At 54.7% G+C, this 15,571-nt stretch overlaps 1 protein-coding gene across 2 annotated transcripts; it reads left to right on the forward strand.

Moving 5' to 3' along the window:
• Positions 1-510: 510 nt before the first annotated feature.
• On the forward strand, positions 511-14,899 carry dlc (deltaC). 2 transcript variants are annotated; one of them, XM_052078137.1, is made up of 10 exons: positions 512-701; positions 1,275-1,541; positions 1,623-1,683; positions 2,036-2,293; positions 3,120-3,311; positions 3,414-3,583; positions 7,016-7,262; positions 12,571-13,246; positions 13,869-13,974; positions 14,309-14,899. In XM_052078137.1, exons 1-10 carry the CDS (start codon positions 630-632, stop codon positions 14,312-14,314), a joined length of 2,055 nt encoding a protein of 684 aa, XP_051934097.1. In that variant the 5' UTR covers positions 512-629; the 3' UTR covers positions 14,315-14,899. The 2 variants fall into 2 exon arrangements, with proteins under 2 accessions (XP_051934095.1, XP_051934097.1); XM_052078135.1 differs by having other exon boundaries at positions 511-701; positions 13,869-14,899.
• Positions 14,900-15,571: the final 672 nt, after the last annotated feature.

The following is a 15,571-nucleotide window of genomic DNA, read 5'->3' on the forward strand; positions in this document are numbered from 1 at the left end:
CATTTCCATGTCCGGCGAGAGAGACGTGCACGGATGGAAGGTATCCACTCTCCGCTCTCGGGATGCGGAGGCGAACGATCGCAAGAGGAAGACTTAAGAATGAAAAAAGTGGGCAAATGTGCTCTCCGAGCAAGGCAGCCAAACAGCTTTGGTGTGAATCTCCAACGTTTTGGGACCTCGTCCATGTTGTGAAGACGAGCGAGCGAGGCGAGCGCGTGTGGTGCCGACGGCACTTCCAATTGACTTTGCCCGAGCTGCGGCGCGGCGGAAGTGACGCGGCATCCCGCCGATGATTGATGAGGGCCAAAGCACTTTCGCTTTGGCGAACGTTCATCCGTCCTTTGTGCTTTGGAGCCTTCGGGCGAGCTGGCTGCGCAAGGGGACGACGTTTCTTGGCCTTCCTCCTCCCCCTACCCCTCCCCCGCCCGCTCCTGCCGGCGCCGCTATAAAAGGAGTCCCCGTGCGGGCCGTCGCTCCAGTCCACAGTCGAGCCTCCTTACCTGCTGCCCCCTCCCGCACTCCCGCACTCCCGCTGCTTCCGCTGCTCCCTCTTTCACCGTCGTCGAGAGCGGCGCGTCCTTCGGCTTTGGACTTTGGCCGCTCGACGCGGTCGCTGGTCTTGGTTCCGGATGCAGCTCGGAGGCGCCGCGGCGCGCTGCCTGCTGGCCGCTCTGCTCGTCGTCCTGATGCGAGCGCGCACCGTCAGTACTTTTGCCGCCCTTCTTTTTTCTCCGCTCGTCTACTTTCGCTTCGTCGCCCGACTCGACTCGCTCCGGTCGCGCGTCGCCCTTGCGCTTTTACGCACCGCACCGGAGCGGAGCGGACGCGCGCGACTTTCGGACTTTCGGCTGCGTCTTTCCGATTCCTTCCTTCGTCGCTCGGGCATTCGTCCTTTTTCGACGGCCGTTCGCGACTTCGCATTCGTTGATAAGAGCAGGGAAGAAAAAAAAAACACCTCCACTGTCTCGATGAGATTTGCTGTCATAATGACAGACCGGCTCTTTTTTTTTTTGCCCGAGCAAATTCCACTCGCGTTTCACCAAACGTGTTTTTGTTGTTGTCGCGGATCAAGTGACTTGGCTGCTTCTGTGTGTTGTCGCGATCGGGCCCCGGTTTGCGTCCGGATCCGAATCCGAATCCTCTTGATTGTCCGAGTATGTGAAAGCACGCGAGGAATTTGTGTCCGGTGCCACGGGCTCCACTGGTCTCAACATAAACAAGGACGCGACACTAAGACCTTCCGTCATGACGTCACGGCCCGTGTCCATCCGCAGACGGAGTCGTCAGGCGTGTTCGAGCTGAAGTTGGAGTCGCTGAGCGGCGCGAGCCCGCACGCGCTCTGCGGGCCGCCGCCGTCGTCGTCGGCGGCGGCGCGCGCGTGCCACCTCTTCTTTCGCTTGTGCCTCAAGCACGCGCAGGACGTCATCGATCCCGAGCCGCCGTGCACTTACGGGACCGCGCTCAGCGAGATCCTGGCCGCGGACGCCGGCTCCATCGGTGGCAGCGCGCCCCTCAGGGTGCCCTTCCACTTCAAGTGGCCGGTGAGTGCGACCCCCCCCCCCATCCCCGCGCCGCCCCGCCGCAGCGCTTTGTCCGTTTAAACGTGTCACTTTTTCCGCCAGGGAAATTTCTCGCTCATCTTGGAGGCCTGGACCACCGAGTCTCCCGGACTGAATCCCACAGGTACAAGTCCGCTGCAGTACCCGAGCTTCTCCACAGAGGGGCACCCCCGCACACACACATTCCCCTTCGCCAGCTGTTGGTTCTTGCCCCCGCCAAATCCTGGTCCCAATGTAGTTCCTTGGCCACTAGATGGCACCAAAGCACATTTTCAACAGAAAACTCAGTTTAGGCTCGAGCACAATTTGGTGCCCCCCCCCCCAAAATAATCCACAAATGGGCAAATTTGCTAGCTTTGGGGCCCAAGCAGCCGCGTAGGTGGCACCGAATGTGAGTCACATCGTAATGGGGTTCAGGTTGACTTTCTAGGCCGCTAATTGAATGCCCCCCCCCGAACTCCTTTCTTCTTCTTCAGAGAAACAGACCAAACTGATCAGTCGGCTGGCGACGCGGCGGCAGCTGCGCGTGGGCGAGGACTGGACGCAGGACGTCCACTCGGGCGAGCGCAGCCACGTGCGTTACTCGTACCGCGCCGTGTGCGACCAGAACTACCACGGCGACGCCTGCGCCGCCTTCTGCCGCCCCCGAAACGACACCCACGGACACTTCACGTGCCTGCGCGACGGACAACGCCGCTGCCTGGACGGCTGGGCGGGCACATACTGCGTGTGGCGTGAGTGCGCCGGCCGTCCGGACCTTTGCCCCCCCCCCACCCCTGCCTCGTGCCTTCCTTTCCCTCCCGCTCCTCCCCTTGCCCACTTTTCCTTCCGCTCTCTCGACCTTTTCCTCCCGTTGCCACCTTTCCCCTCGAGGCCATCGAGCAGCCCTTCCTTTCCTTGCCTTCCTCCCTTTGGCCCCCTTTTCTCCAACCTTCCTCGCCCCATGAAGCGGTTTCTAGTCAGACGATATTTTCAGGGACGACAAAATGATCTGATATGACCGGCATGAAAGGTGCGGTCGAGTGTTTTCGAAACATAATCATAAACACGAATCACGACACGAGGAACGTCCGATGTGGCCGCAACATTCTCCGGTTGCTCAGGTAATGTTTACATGTGCCTTCAAAATAAGATGGACCGCAAATACAAAGCGCATGAAAAGTACGACTCACCATGGCCACTAATTCTGCAGAGCAGGCTCGGTGCGTGGGAATCTCCCGTTGAGATAAAGCCCGCCTTCACCTGCGTCCAGAGTGACATATTGGAGACGGACGTAACGTAGAGTCCGGTCATTTTTCAAAATAAAATGAATAAAACGGAAGTCATGTAAGTTACATATTCTTTCTGCGCGGGCCGGGGCTTGGTGACCTCTGACCTTTATGTTTCCTGTTGCGGGTTAGTGTATTTGCTTCCTAACGGCCCTCCGAGGGAATGCGTAAGTCCGGAGTGGCAAAAACGCGTCGGACTCCCCCCCAACCCCCCCAACCCCCCGGTTTGTCGTTTGCCGGCGGCATTGTCGTGGTTTGCTGACGGGCCCTCGTCTTTCCTCTTCTCCGCCAGCCATCTGCGCTTCGGGCTGCAGCGCGGAGCACGGCTTCTGCCGGGCCCCCGGCGAGTGCGTGTGTCGGCAGGGCTGGCAGGGCGAGCGCTGCGACCGCTGCGCGCGCCACCCCGGATGTCTGCACGGCACCTGCCGCCAGCCGTGGCAGTGCGACTGCAAGGAGGGCTGGGGCGGACTCTACTGCGACCAGGGTGAGTTTTGGGCCGAAGCTTTCCGTGCGGCGGAGGGACCCCTGGAGTGACGGCGATTTTTTGGGGGTTGGGGTGGGCTGCGCCTCGTGGGTGCACCCTCAGATCTCAACTACTGCACCAACCACAAGCCGTGCCAGAACGGGGCGTCGTGCACCAACACGGGCCAGGGCAGCTACACCTGCGCCTGCAGGCCGGGATTCAGCGGCACCAACTGCGAGATCCGGAGCAAGCCCTGCGACAGCGCCCCCTGCAGGAACGGAGGCAGCTGCAAGGTGAGCCCCGGCCCGCTGTCGTCCCTCCTTTCGATTGGGCCCGATCTTTCCGGGGAGTGAGAGGCGGGGTTTGTCCGGGACCATTCTGCGGCCAATGGCGTGGCACGTTCAGACAAAACGAGGAGCGATCGTCAGTTGCTGTCAGGGTACCCGTCGACAAACAAAGGGCAGGTCGCCGGTTGATGTCGCGGCTGGTGCGGACAAACGGTAGAACGGTCGCCGGTCCATTGAGCGGGCGGCACTCCGGGTCACGTTGGCCTCGAGCCGAAGGAGCGGGGCCATGGGGAGCCGAGCCGCCGCGCTCCAAAGACTCGCAAGAGAGAGGCGCCTACAGAGCAACGCAGGAGACCGCAGGCGGGCAGGCTCAAGTGGACTTCGGCTTTCCGCCAACCGTGACGGCGAAAGCGCTCAAACGGAGACGGCGAGAGCAAAGTCGTTTGGCCGATTCACCCGGGTACTTTTCTTCTCTTCCGCCGTCAAAGCCAAAGGCTGGCGCACGGTGGTCCCAAATCCAATTTTCCGTCGCGCCCGCAGTCCTATCTGAGAGTGCGAGACAAGCCGCTCTTTCAAGTAGCGCCGTCCCTCGTTCGGAGAGAGCGGACCAGGCGCCGCAAAGATCAACGCTTGGATTGACCTCGAGACCAGCGGCCAAAAAGCGCAAGTCTTCAAGAAGGACGGGCTCCAACGCCTTCTTTGCCGCCGTCAGCACAGGGAAGAGCTTTGCCCTCTTCTGCTTGGACGCCATGGCTTCTCCCAGCAGGAGATCTCCCGCTACTGCTGGCGATGATTCATCAGGCGGCGATCCGCACCCCCGGAAAAAGGGACCGACTTGAGCGCACCCTTGGCGACCGTTTGCCTGGACCGCGTCCCATCAGCCGGCCTCCGCCGGCGAGGCCGACTTTGCTCCTTCTGTCGACGTTGCCTCCGGCGGCCCGTTCGTCCTGCCGTGAGATCTCCCCGAGGACACGGGCACGGAGCCACCGAGCGATGATCCGCAGACCCGAGCAAAGTGAAGATCCCCCGGGAAACTTGCCGGGAGCTTGGTCGCCTGACCCATCCCCCTTAAGAAGGCGGCTGACGACGTGGGAAGTTTCTAACCGCGGCCGAACGGGGCGACGCGAGATCCCCGGACTTCCATTTCCGTTCTGGACGCCGTCCGGGCCGGAGAAGGTGCCGGAGTGGTCCGCGGGGGACGGCGACCCCCTGTCCGGGAACGTGGAGACAAACGATGGACTGCAAAAACCAGAGAGGTTGGCCAGTCAAGATCAGGGCGCGCGGAGCAAACCGACGGACCGGGCGGCGCTGCGGGTCCAGGCCGGTGAATTGCCGGCCACTTCACGTCGACACGCATCGGGTTTTTGTGATGGGAAATAAGAGCGAGGGAATTCCTTTCAAAAGTGGTGACGCCTCGGCCCGCGGCACTCTGCGGTTGGGACAAATCCTTGTGTTGGCCCGACAAGCTTTCCCGACGTCGCGGTCCTGAACGAGTCGCGTTAGCGGCGGGAAAATATTGATGTCGGTCTCATGTTTGGCAAAAAATGTTTGGCATTGGAACTTTTGAGGCAAACGACGGCATCAGGGCAAAGATAGGCAAGCGAGCATCCCGCCCCGCAATGGACAATTGAAATAGTCTCCAACGAAGCTAACGTGCTAAGATGGCAAGAAAAAGATTCCCCCGCCGCACGATCACGAGGAAGGGCTTTTCACATCATCGAGCCAGATGGTTCCGGAAAGCAAATGGAAAATCCCTTTAGGAAGGAGTGTCGGATTGCACAATCCCTCCTTCTTCCCTGCTCCCTCCTCCCGGCGGCACAGACTCGGCACTGTCGACTGTGGGCCAAGATGCAGGATGTCCGCATCCACCCACAATCTCTCTCTCTATATAGACACAGCACCAAAATGCCTTCCGTTTTCTTCAAAGCTTCAAACAGCGCGCCTTAAAATTCAATGCGCCTTGTGTACGCCCATGATGGTCATATTTTGACCCCAAAATAGGTCCTTGCTGGAGACGTGCTGGCAACGCAGAGTTCAAAGCCAAGTCGATCGGTAACGAGAGTTAAGAGAGTTCGCCCTTAACGAGTCAATGTTCTAACTTGCTGTCGGTTACGGGAACCGCGTCGCTGCTTTTAGTCGATCCGTTTTACTGGCATCTGATTGTTCTGGTGGCGTTTCTTTGAGTGTAGCGCCATCTGGTGGATGCGTTGTAGAATACACCTTATCATGCAGTGCGCCCAATGTAGGACAAACAATTACAAAATAGGCCATTCATTGAATCCGGTGCGCCTTTCAGTGTGGAAAAGACGCTCTGTCTGTGTGTGTTTAGTGGTTAGCGCGTTGAGCTCACAGCGCAGAGGTCGCGGGTTCAATCCCGGCTTCGACCTTCCCACGGACAGTTCGCATGTTCTCCCTGGGCCCGCGCGGGTTTTCTCCGGGTACTCCCGCATTCCAAGAGCATTCATGGCAGGCTGATTGAAGTGGAAATGGTCCCTTGTGAGATCGGAAAAAGGATGGACGGACGGCTCCACGCATCTCAAGTCAGTTCCGACATGAAGGAAGGACATCATCTCGGCTTTTCTGAGCAGGTTGGACATGTCCCCCGATGACGTCGGGCAAAAGTGCCGATGCGGCCTCAACCCCAAAACAAGCTCAGCTTGCGATTGGGTCTCCCGGGAGCATCGTCGGCCAATGTTTTCTTGTGTGCGTGTGTGTGCGCACTTTAATGAGGTCAAATATACACATTGTTGCCGTTGACATTTGGCCACATCAATTACATTTAAAAAGAAAGAAAGATGTCAGATATTTATTTAGATGCTTCCACCCCTCTAACGTTGAGATTTCAAAGTCCAATTTGTGTTTATCGGTGTACATGTTTGGAACCAAAAGTGAGGCTAAACTAGAAGGTGTTGACTTGTTGCGAATGTGAAAAGAGAGCGGCATCTCTCCGGCATTGCAGTTTTACAAACGACAACCCAAAGCCAACAAGTCGCATATCAGATCGAAAACGACAAAGGCGCGGCTCCGGCGCTGCTTTCAGGTTGGACCGGGAAAGTCCAAAGCCGTCTGCGCTCTGTCATCATCAAATGACGTTTGCCATCCCGCCGGTCGTCGGGCTCCCCGCCGGCGTTTTCAATTGGCGGCAATCGTGACCGAGGCGGCGAGAGAAAGGTTGGCAAAAGAAGGCCCCGGGATCCATTTGGCTCGCTTTGGGTGGAAAATGCAGGTCGCCATGGGGACATTTTTGCATCGCAAGGGTCGCCGCGTTCTCGCCTTTTGGATGACAACGGCCGTTTCAAAAAAAAAAAAAAAACTCACAGGGGTATCATTGTGTATTGATGGATTGACGTCTTTTTCACAGGGTCTCTCCGCGAGCGAGCGACTTTGTTTGTTGGCCGACTCGGAGAGTAAAGCAGGTTTCTGTGGCTTGGCTTTCAGGATTTGCCGGAGGGCTACGTGTGCGCGTGTCCCCGGGGCTTCTCGGGGCCCCAATGCGGGAGCGGCGGCGCGCTGACGTGCGCCGACGAGCCCTGCTTCAACCGCGGCGTGTGCGTGGCGGCCGCGGCCGGAAGCCGAAACGGAAGCGGAAGCGCAAGCGGCTACACCTGCCGATGCCCGCCCGGCTACGCCGGCTCCAACTGCGAGATGAAGGCCAACCGCTGCAGCAGCCGTCCCTGCGCTAACGGTAACGAGCACGAGCTAGGCTAACATTAGCTCCCAGAGTCCTTATCGTTGCGAGTCTCGCTCGTGTCCATGGCGACGCCAGTGCGCGCGTGGCTGGCGGAAATCGGGCCGTCGGCCCCGGGTTTCAAGTGCGCGCGTGACGTTGTCCGCGTATGCGACAGGCGGGGAGCGCGTTGCCGTTGGAGCGCCGGCGCGGCACTCAAATCGGAATCAAATGTTCCCTTCATTTGACCCAAGTCGCCACTGACTGTTAGCCGGCCCGCGTCATGTTAAAAAGAAAGAAGAAGGAAGGCCGAGAGCAACGGCGAGCCTTGCGTCTTGCGTCTTCATGGAGTCACGCTCCGCCGCGGCCCATTTTGGAGAAGAGCGCCGCCGGCCAACCTCGTGCCGTCCTCGCCCTTCTATGTTTGTTCGAGGCCGCGGCCGAATTTGCACGGGAATTGACCGCACAAAAGGTCGAATGAGGCCAAAAGCGCTTGGGGGGTTGGTGGGGGGAGGGCGACCAATCAGCGGCTCTGGGGCAAAAAAAGCGCGGCGAGCCATGTAGCTATTTTGTATTTCGGGGGCGGGCGCACGTGAGATTTTGAAGCTCGTCAAAAAATGGAGCTTTTTAACGGCGCGCCATTAAAAAGCCACTGTCAAATTCGGAACTGAAATCATGGCGCCCCCCACCACCCCCTCCAAAAAATGACTGCGTGGTGAAACTTGCTGGCCCAAACTTGAACTTGAACATTTGCGTCGAAACGGACTCAAGGAAAACGGGAGCTTGGCGCACTCACGTCACGTCAGCTGGTGGTTGCCAGACGGCAGTCATTTTGGACACAAGCTAAGAAAAGACGGCGGCGGCGACAGCGGCCGTGTTTGTTGATGTCGCAAGAGCGGCGGCGGCTGTTCTCGTTTGCTCTTTGTCAAGCGGGAAAGTTTGGCAGATGGACGATAAGAAGGCGAGCGCAGCCGTGGGGAGATAGCCATCGGCGAATGCCAGCAATCGGTGCTCTTGTTTGGGCCGCCGCCGCCGCCGCTCTTGCGACACAGACAAACACGGGCGCCGGCCCTCGGCCTGTTTACCGGCACACGCAGCGTAAACACGCCGAGGGTCACGTCAGCGTTTCTCGTAAACGCCCGCGCGCGCCGCTTCCTCAAATCCGCTCGAACGCGTCCACTGACTTTTCTGTTTGATATTTAGCGATTGAGAGTCTTCTCAAGCCAGCGAACGTGCTCCGTGGAATTGGCCCGCACTTTTCATTCGCTTGACTTTCCTTTTTGGGATGCGCTTTACGTTCAGGATTGATTTCTCATATTTCTGTTTTCATTTCTCGACTTTCATTCAGTCATGAAGTAGTCCACAGTGGAGCCCCGCATTTAGCAGGCCCGGCTCATTCAAATTACAACAACAAAAAAACAAGTGGGGGTGTGGGGGGGGGGGATCTGGTAAAAAAATGTAAAAAAAGTCGAGAGAAAAACATCAGTTCATTCGTTCATTCATCTTCCGAGCCGCTTGATCCTCACTAGGGTCGCTGGGGGTGCTGGAGCCTATCCCAGCCGCCATCGGGTAGTAGGCGGGGGACACCCTGAACAGAGACGAACCGCCGTCTGCGCACTCACTCACGCCTAAGGACAATTTAGAGTGCCGTGCATGTGGGGTTTTTGATGTGTGGGAGGAAATTGGAGTACCTGAAGAAAAGCCACACAAGGAAGGGATTGAACCTACAACCTGTGCACTGTGTGGTCCCAACATGCTAACCATTGGACCACCGGGCCACCAAATTTGTGTGTGTGTGTGTGTGTGTGTGTATATATATATGTGTATATATATATATATATATATCTTAGTGCTGTCAGTTTAATGCGTTATTATCAGCATTAATTCAAAACAATTTTTACTCGATTATTTTTTTTTTATCACGAGATTAATGCGGAACCACATCACAGATTTTTATGTTGCTTTAAAATAATAAAATGTGCTCCAAGTTTGAATAACTGCCCCAAGTGGAAAATGTTCATATAAAATTAAAAGTCGAAATGTTTGTTTCCGTAAATATTTGCATTTTGCATACAAAACAAAAATGGATCCACGATTCCATGTTGATGAGAGCATTAAAGTGGGAAAAATAGGAGAAAAATAAATCAAAGGAAATTTAGAATAGACCAAAATCTGTGATTAATTCAACTAATTCGGAGTTAACTATGGAATTATACATTTGATCACGATTAAATATTTTCAACGTTGATCAATGGCAGCAGAGAGAGAGAGAGAGAGAGAGAGAGAGAGAGAGAGAGAGAGAGAGAGAGAGAGAGAGAGAGAGAGAGAGAGAGAGAGAGAGAGAGAGAGAGAGAGAGAGAGAGAGATTTTATATCGCTTTAATTTGCAAAGAAGAGTCCTACGTCCTTACCTATATATGTGTATGTGTGTACCCCCCCAAAAAGCCAGAGTTAGAACACCGAGGCCATCTCATGCCAAAGTCAATGGCCACGTTGGACTTTGTGTGCCATCTTTTTGGAGCCTTTCTCCGTGACACGTCACATCAAAGTTGTTGTTGTCACTAAGTGAGACTGAGCCCGGCGGCGCGGAAAGCCCGCGTAATTCTCGCCACCCCTGCTTCGGGTGTCTTAAAAGCCTGAAAATGAACCGGAAAAGACCAGATCGCTTGTCTGAAGCGCTTCTCCTCACGAGGGTCGCGGGGGGGCGGGGGGGGGGAGCAAAAATTGGACAGCGGAAGTTGACATGGCCCTCGTGTCTTGAGATTCGCATCATTTGGCGATGAAAGAAGGGAACCGCGTGACGGACCCACGAGCGACAATAATGGCGGCGCGGCGACGACGGACCGGGCGGACAAAAGGAAGAACCGCGGACAAATGGGCCGCCGCTGCCGGCCGGGCAAGGATCGGACGTGGCCACGGCCAGGCGCTAGCGCGGCTCGGCCGTTGATGGCCTTTGCTTTGCTTTGCTTTTGCTGCCGCTCTTGCCGGTGCCACTGAAGAAGCCGCGCCAGGGAACGTCTGTAAACGTGTGACGTCAAGCGGAAGGGTGTGTTTTGCGACGTGCTCTTTTCCCGAAATCATCGGGGCCGAGCGTGGGCTCCCGGGCATCGGCTTGCCTTCTTGAGCTCCTTTCGCCACAAGGAAGAAATAACAAGCACTTGTGAGACAGTCCAGTCTCCTCATATTTACTGACATCTGATCGTTCTGTTGCAGCTACGCCCAAGGAAATGCCAAAATGAATTCTGTCGGGGGCTATCGAATTTATTTTGTGATTTTCTGTTTTGATGCATTACTGTATTTTCCATTGAAGTAATTGTAATTTCCTTTTTTTTTTTTGTTTTTTGGAGGCGGTCATGAACGCCTCTCGAGTCTGAGAGAAGGCGCGGAGACGGACAAAGACGTACCTGTAGCTCCATCTAGTGGATGCATTGTAGATTGCAGTGCCTGCAATATCTGAAAACAATTACAAAATAAGCCATTCATTGAAGGTGCGCCTTTTAATGCGGAAAATACGGTACCCAAAAACTCCATAAAACAACTTGTGGACTCGCGAGCACACGGAGTAATCCAAACGTTGGAAGCGCTTGTGCATGTGAAGATGTTCTGTGAACAATCATAATAAAAATGGAACCGTATGGAAGGTGATTCCAACCAGTAAAAAAAAAGTAAAGTTCCAGCAGGAAGCCCCCCAAAAAATTCAACAAAATCCTTCCCCCCTGCTGTCGAGATGCTGAAAGGGGAGGATTTGGACCATTTGACCTTGAACAATGGTCCAAACAATTGTCAATAAATGTGATTTTTGGTGGCACTCTGAATAACCAAACAACACAATAGAACAACATTCCGAGTAACCAATGAGTCAGAGTGAAGCTTGTATAGCATCACTACAAACGCACCCTAAAAATAGTTTTGGAAGGCTAAAGTGCTAAGCTAATGGCTTTTGAAGGGTTTTTTTTTCCAGGGTTCATGTGCTAATAACCATGTGTTCTTGATATGTTCAAGCTGGTCATGTTAAACTAGCGTGCTTTGAAGCTAATGTGCTAAGCTACACCGCTTTCAAGACAGGTTTGTTTGTTTTTTGAACCTGACATGTTTTGAAAGGGATTTTGAGGACTGCTGTGCTAATTGAACCCTTTTGAAAGGGACGCGTTTGGATCTTACCGGGTTTGTTACGGCTACTGTGCTAGCCGGACAAGTTTCAAATGTGTTTTCAAAGCTGCTTTTTAGGTCAAGGAGCGAAGCTAATGTGTCTTAAGGTTGTTTTAAAGCCTCGTATGCGAAGCTAACGCCGTTCTAATTTGCTTTTGTAGGCTACTGTGTTAAGCTAATGTTTGTTTGAAGGATGATGTGCTAAGCTAAAGTGTCCCTAATGTGTTTTGGAAGGCTAAAGTGCAAAGCCGGTGTGTGTGTGTTTTTCCAAGGCTATTGTGCTTATGTAGGATATTTTGTTTGTGTTTTGAGTGTGGTTTTGAAGGATGCTGCGTGTTTTGAAGCTGTTCGAAAGGGCTCGATTCAAATGTTTGCCAAGCTATTGTTTGAGGCCAACATGTGACCGTCACGCGCTTTGAAGGCTTTTCTGAAGGCTACGGTTCGACGCAGATGTGTCGCTGAGGGTGGAGGTGGCGATTTTTGGGGAAAGTCGCGTGTTGGGCCAGCATGTTTTGAAGGTGTGGAAGGCGAATGCGCACAAGCGGACGTGTTTTGAAGAGATTTTTGAAGGCTAATGTGCCGAATGGACAAAACGAGTACGTTCCGTGTTTTGGAGATGTTCGCCCTGGGCAACGTGCTTCAGCTTAGGGAGTGAAGCTCACGTTGCTCCCGATCGAGATGGTTTGAGAGGAGGCCAGAGGGCAAAGACAGTTGCTTTGTTTTCAAGGCAAACCTTCATGTTTCGAAGGCCAATTCGTTGAAGGCTAATGTGCTAAGTCAACGCGCGTGATATTTGTTCAGGCTAGCATCAGAACGCTACTAACACGCCTCGATGGTGTCTGCGAAGGCTAACGCGCCAAATCAAGATGTTTTGGAGCGTCTTTGTGACTGATGGAAATCGTCCCCAGGTGTTCGTAAGGTGATAAAACATAAGTTGCGCGTCCACTCGCACGTTCTCCTTGGGCCTGCCCGGCTTTTCTCCGGGTACTGGGATTTCCACCCAAAACAGGTGAACTTTGCACATTCGCAACTGAAATGTTTTGATCCATCAAACTTTCTTCCGGTCAGGTGAAAAGTTTTGAAGGCCGACGCATGTTGAAGCTATTGTTCCGGAGACTCCCGCGCTAAGCTAAGGTGTTGTGTTTTTTTTGGGGGGGGGGTGTGCTTTTCCCACTTAGGCGGCGAGTGCGTGGAGTCGGGCGCGGTGACGTGCCGCTGCCGCGCGGGTTTCGCGGGCGCTCGCTGCGAGACCAACGTGGACGACTGCGCCAGCAACCCCTGCCGCAACGCCGGCACGTGCGCCGACGGCGTGGCCGACTTCACGTGCACGTGCGCGCTGGGCTTCGCCGGCAAGGACTGCTCCACGCGCTCCAGCCCCTGCGACCGCTTCCCGTGCCTGAACGGCGGCCGCTGCTTCGTCCACTTCTCGGGGCCCGTGTGCCAGTGCCCGAGGGGCTTCATGGGGGAGCGCTGCGGGGAGGCGGCGGGAGCCCCGGCCCCGCCCCCGCCCAGCGGGGACCGCGCCTTCCCCGCCGCGCTGGCCGCCGCCTGCGCCTTGGCCGGCGTGACGCTGAGCCTGCTGACGGCCGGCGCCGTCTTTGTCGCGCGGCAACTGCGACGGGGCCGGCGGCTGGCGGCGGCGGCGGCGGCGGTCAAGAACGACCTGGAGGCCGTCAACAACCGATCGGCGGCCAAGGAGAGCTTCCTCCCGCCCGGGGGCCGCATCAAAGTATCCAACAAGGACGCGGCGCTGGCCCGGCGCGGAGGCGACCGCGGGGGCGTCTTCGGAAACAAAACGGCCTTCGACTACGACCTGGTCAAGGAGCCGAGCGGCGGCCATGACGCGTTGGACAGGTAAGAAACGTCCTTCCGGCGGGAAAAGCCGCACGGCTTTTGCTGGGACGCTGTGACGGCAGAAATGCTTTCGACTCCCGCCCCCGGCACAAATTCACCCGCGTGCCCGTTGAGCGGCGGCGCCGACGTTGAGCGATCGCCACTCGCTAAGGTGGCGTTTGGCTGCGATCCCCCGACAATTGGAAACAATTGGCCTTTCATTCGTCTTTTTGGGAGGTCGGGGGGGGGGGGGGCATTTCCCCTCATTTTCCTTTCCAGTTCTCATGGAAACCGCATATCTCCATTCATCTGCATTTTTAAAGCTGATCAACACAAAGCTGTAGCGTCCATTGACGAAAAAAGAGATTGGTTGACTTCTCCTGTCCCATGGAAATCCACTTCAATTCCAAGCGGCGACTCTCGGTTCCAAATACGCGATGGCTTGTGGTCCTCTCCTCAGAAAATTGCGTGATAAACTTGCACATTCCGACGGGAGAGCTGATCGCGCCGAAGCGCCCCCCCCCCCCCCCCCCCCGAGTATGCCGGCAAGAATCCGCTTGCTAGTCAGCGATCGGCGTAGCGCAGTGTAACGCTTTGCCTGTGTTGTGTGCGCGTGCTCCGTTTGTGTGTGCGCATCCTTTAGGATGAAGCGCGAGGCGGCGGCGGCGGCGAGTTTGCTGGCGGACGCGGGCTCCCGGCCCGTCTCCGGCATCCCGGAGCGGATGCAGTGCTGCGTCTTTGCCACCGAGGTAACACGCGCACCGACGCCGAACGAAGGCCGCCAAGGGCGAGCGCTCCGGTCCGACTTTGGCCCTCCTTTTCTTGTTTTGACGCAAAACTAACGTCCCGTTTTGGGGAAGGAGGGACAAAATGCCACGTTTTGTTTGTCTCTTTCAAAACTTTGTCATCCAAATGTGATTGTTGCAGAAGTCGGCCGATTTTTTGCTGCCGCAACTTTCTGTTTTCCAAGGATCGATGCACACACACACACACACACACACGTGCACGCGTACACGCTGGGATCACATGAGTCACTGCCATCTTGTTTTGTTTTGTTTTTTTTCCCCCCCCAATTTGCCACAGGTTTGACCTCCAGCCCATCAACGGATTCTTATTTGGAATCCCGCAGAACGGAAGATTATTTTTTTCTCCATTTTTTATTCATCGCTGCAGCTCGCTGACACGCAAAGCGGACATTTTTTTGCTATGATGATTCATATATTTCTGATCAGGTTTTTTTTTTTTTTGTCTTTGGCGCGAAGCAAAGAAAAAGCGCCAGAGGAAGGACACCAAAGACTGAATGTTGCGCATCATTTGCACTTTTTTTCAATCGGCGCCGTTGTCGTCCGTCGCATCGGGATGACCGGGACAGTCGGCGGCAAACGCCACAAAGCGGCGCGCTCGTGCCCGCGCCTTCCGAACTGTTTTGCGGCTACTTTGCCTTCGTCATCCTCCTTTTCATCTTCTTCCTCTTTTGATACCAAAAACTACGCTGTGTGTGTGTGTGTGTGTGTGTTTGTGTGTGTGTGTGTGTGCGTGCGTGCGTGCTAATTTAAGACCACGCAATGCGTGTCGAGTTTTATTTAATTTGTCCAACCACGACGTGTACATAGTTGCTATTTAACAAATGCGATGCGAATCTATTTTCCTAAATAAATGAGAAAAGCAAACTTGGCTCATGTGGCGGGCGAGTGTTTCTTTCCTTTGACAAATGGGGCCCTTTCGTGACCCGGCACTCCATGTACACACAAAAAATGCTGCGATCCGGTGACGATCCACCCGGGCACCCGGGTTGGCCGCTTCCGGGAGGGGATGGCCCTTAACTTTCCTCGGATTTTCTCATGCTCATTTTGCAGCCCTGATGTATAGTAAGGCGTTTTTAGCCCCAAAAACCGACCATGTATAGTAAGGCATTTTTCGCCGAAAAGAAACGACCATGTATAGTAAGGCATTTTTAGCCCAAAAAAAGGACCATGTATAGTAAGGCGTTTTTAGCTAAAAAAAAACGACCATGTATAGTAAGGCATTTTTAGCCGAAAAGAAACGACCATGTATAGTAAGGCGTTTTTAGCTAAAAAAAAAAAACGACCATGTATAGTAAGGCGTTTTTAGCCCCCAAGAAACGACCATGTATAGTAAGGCGTTTTTAGCCCCCAAAAAACGACCATGTATAGTAAGGCGTTTTTAGCCCCCAAAAAACGACCATGTATAGTAAGGCGTTTTTAGCCGCCAAAAAACGACCATGTATAGTAAGGCGTTTTTAGCCGAAAAAAACGACCATGTATAGTAAGGCGTTTTTAGCTAAAAAAAAAAAACGACCATGTATAGTAAGGCATTTTTAGCCGA

Source organism: Hippocampus zosterae, chromosome 10 (assembly GCF_025434085.1).
Source record: "Hippocampus zosterae strain Florida chromosome 10, ASM2543408v3, whole genome shotgun sequence".
Lineage (NCBI taxonomy): Eukaryota > Metazoa > Chordata > Actinopteri > Syngnathiformes > Syngnathidae > Hippocampus > Hippocampus zosterae.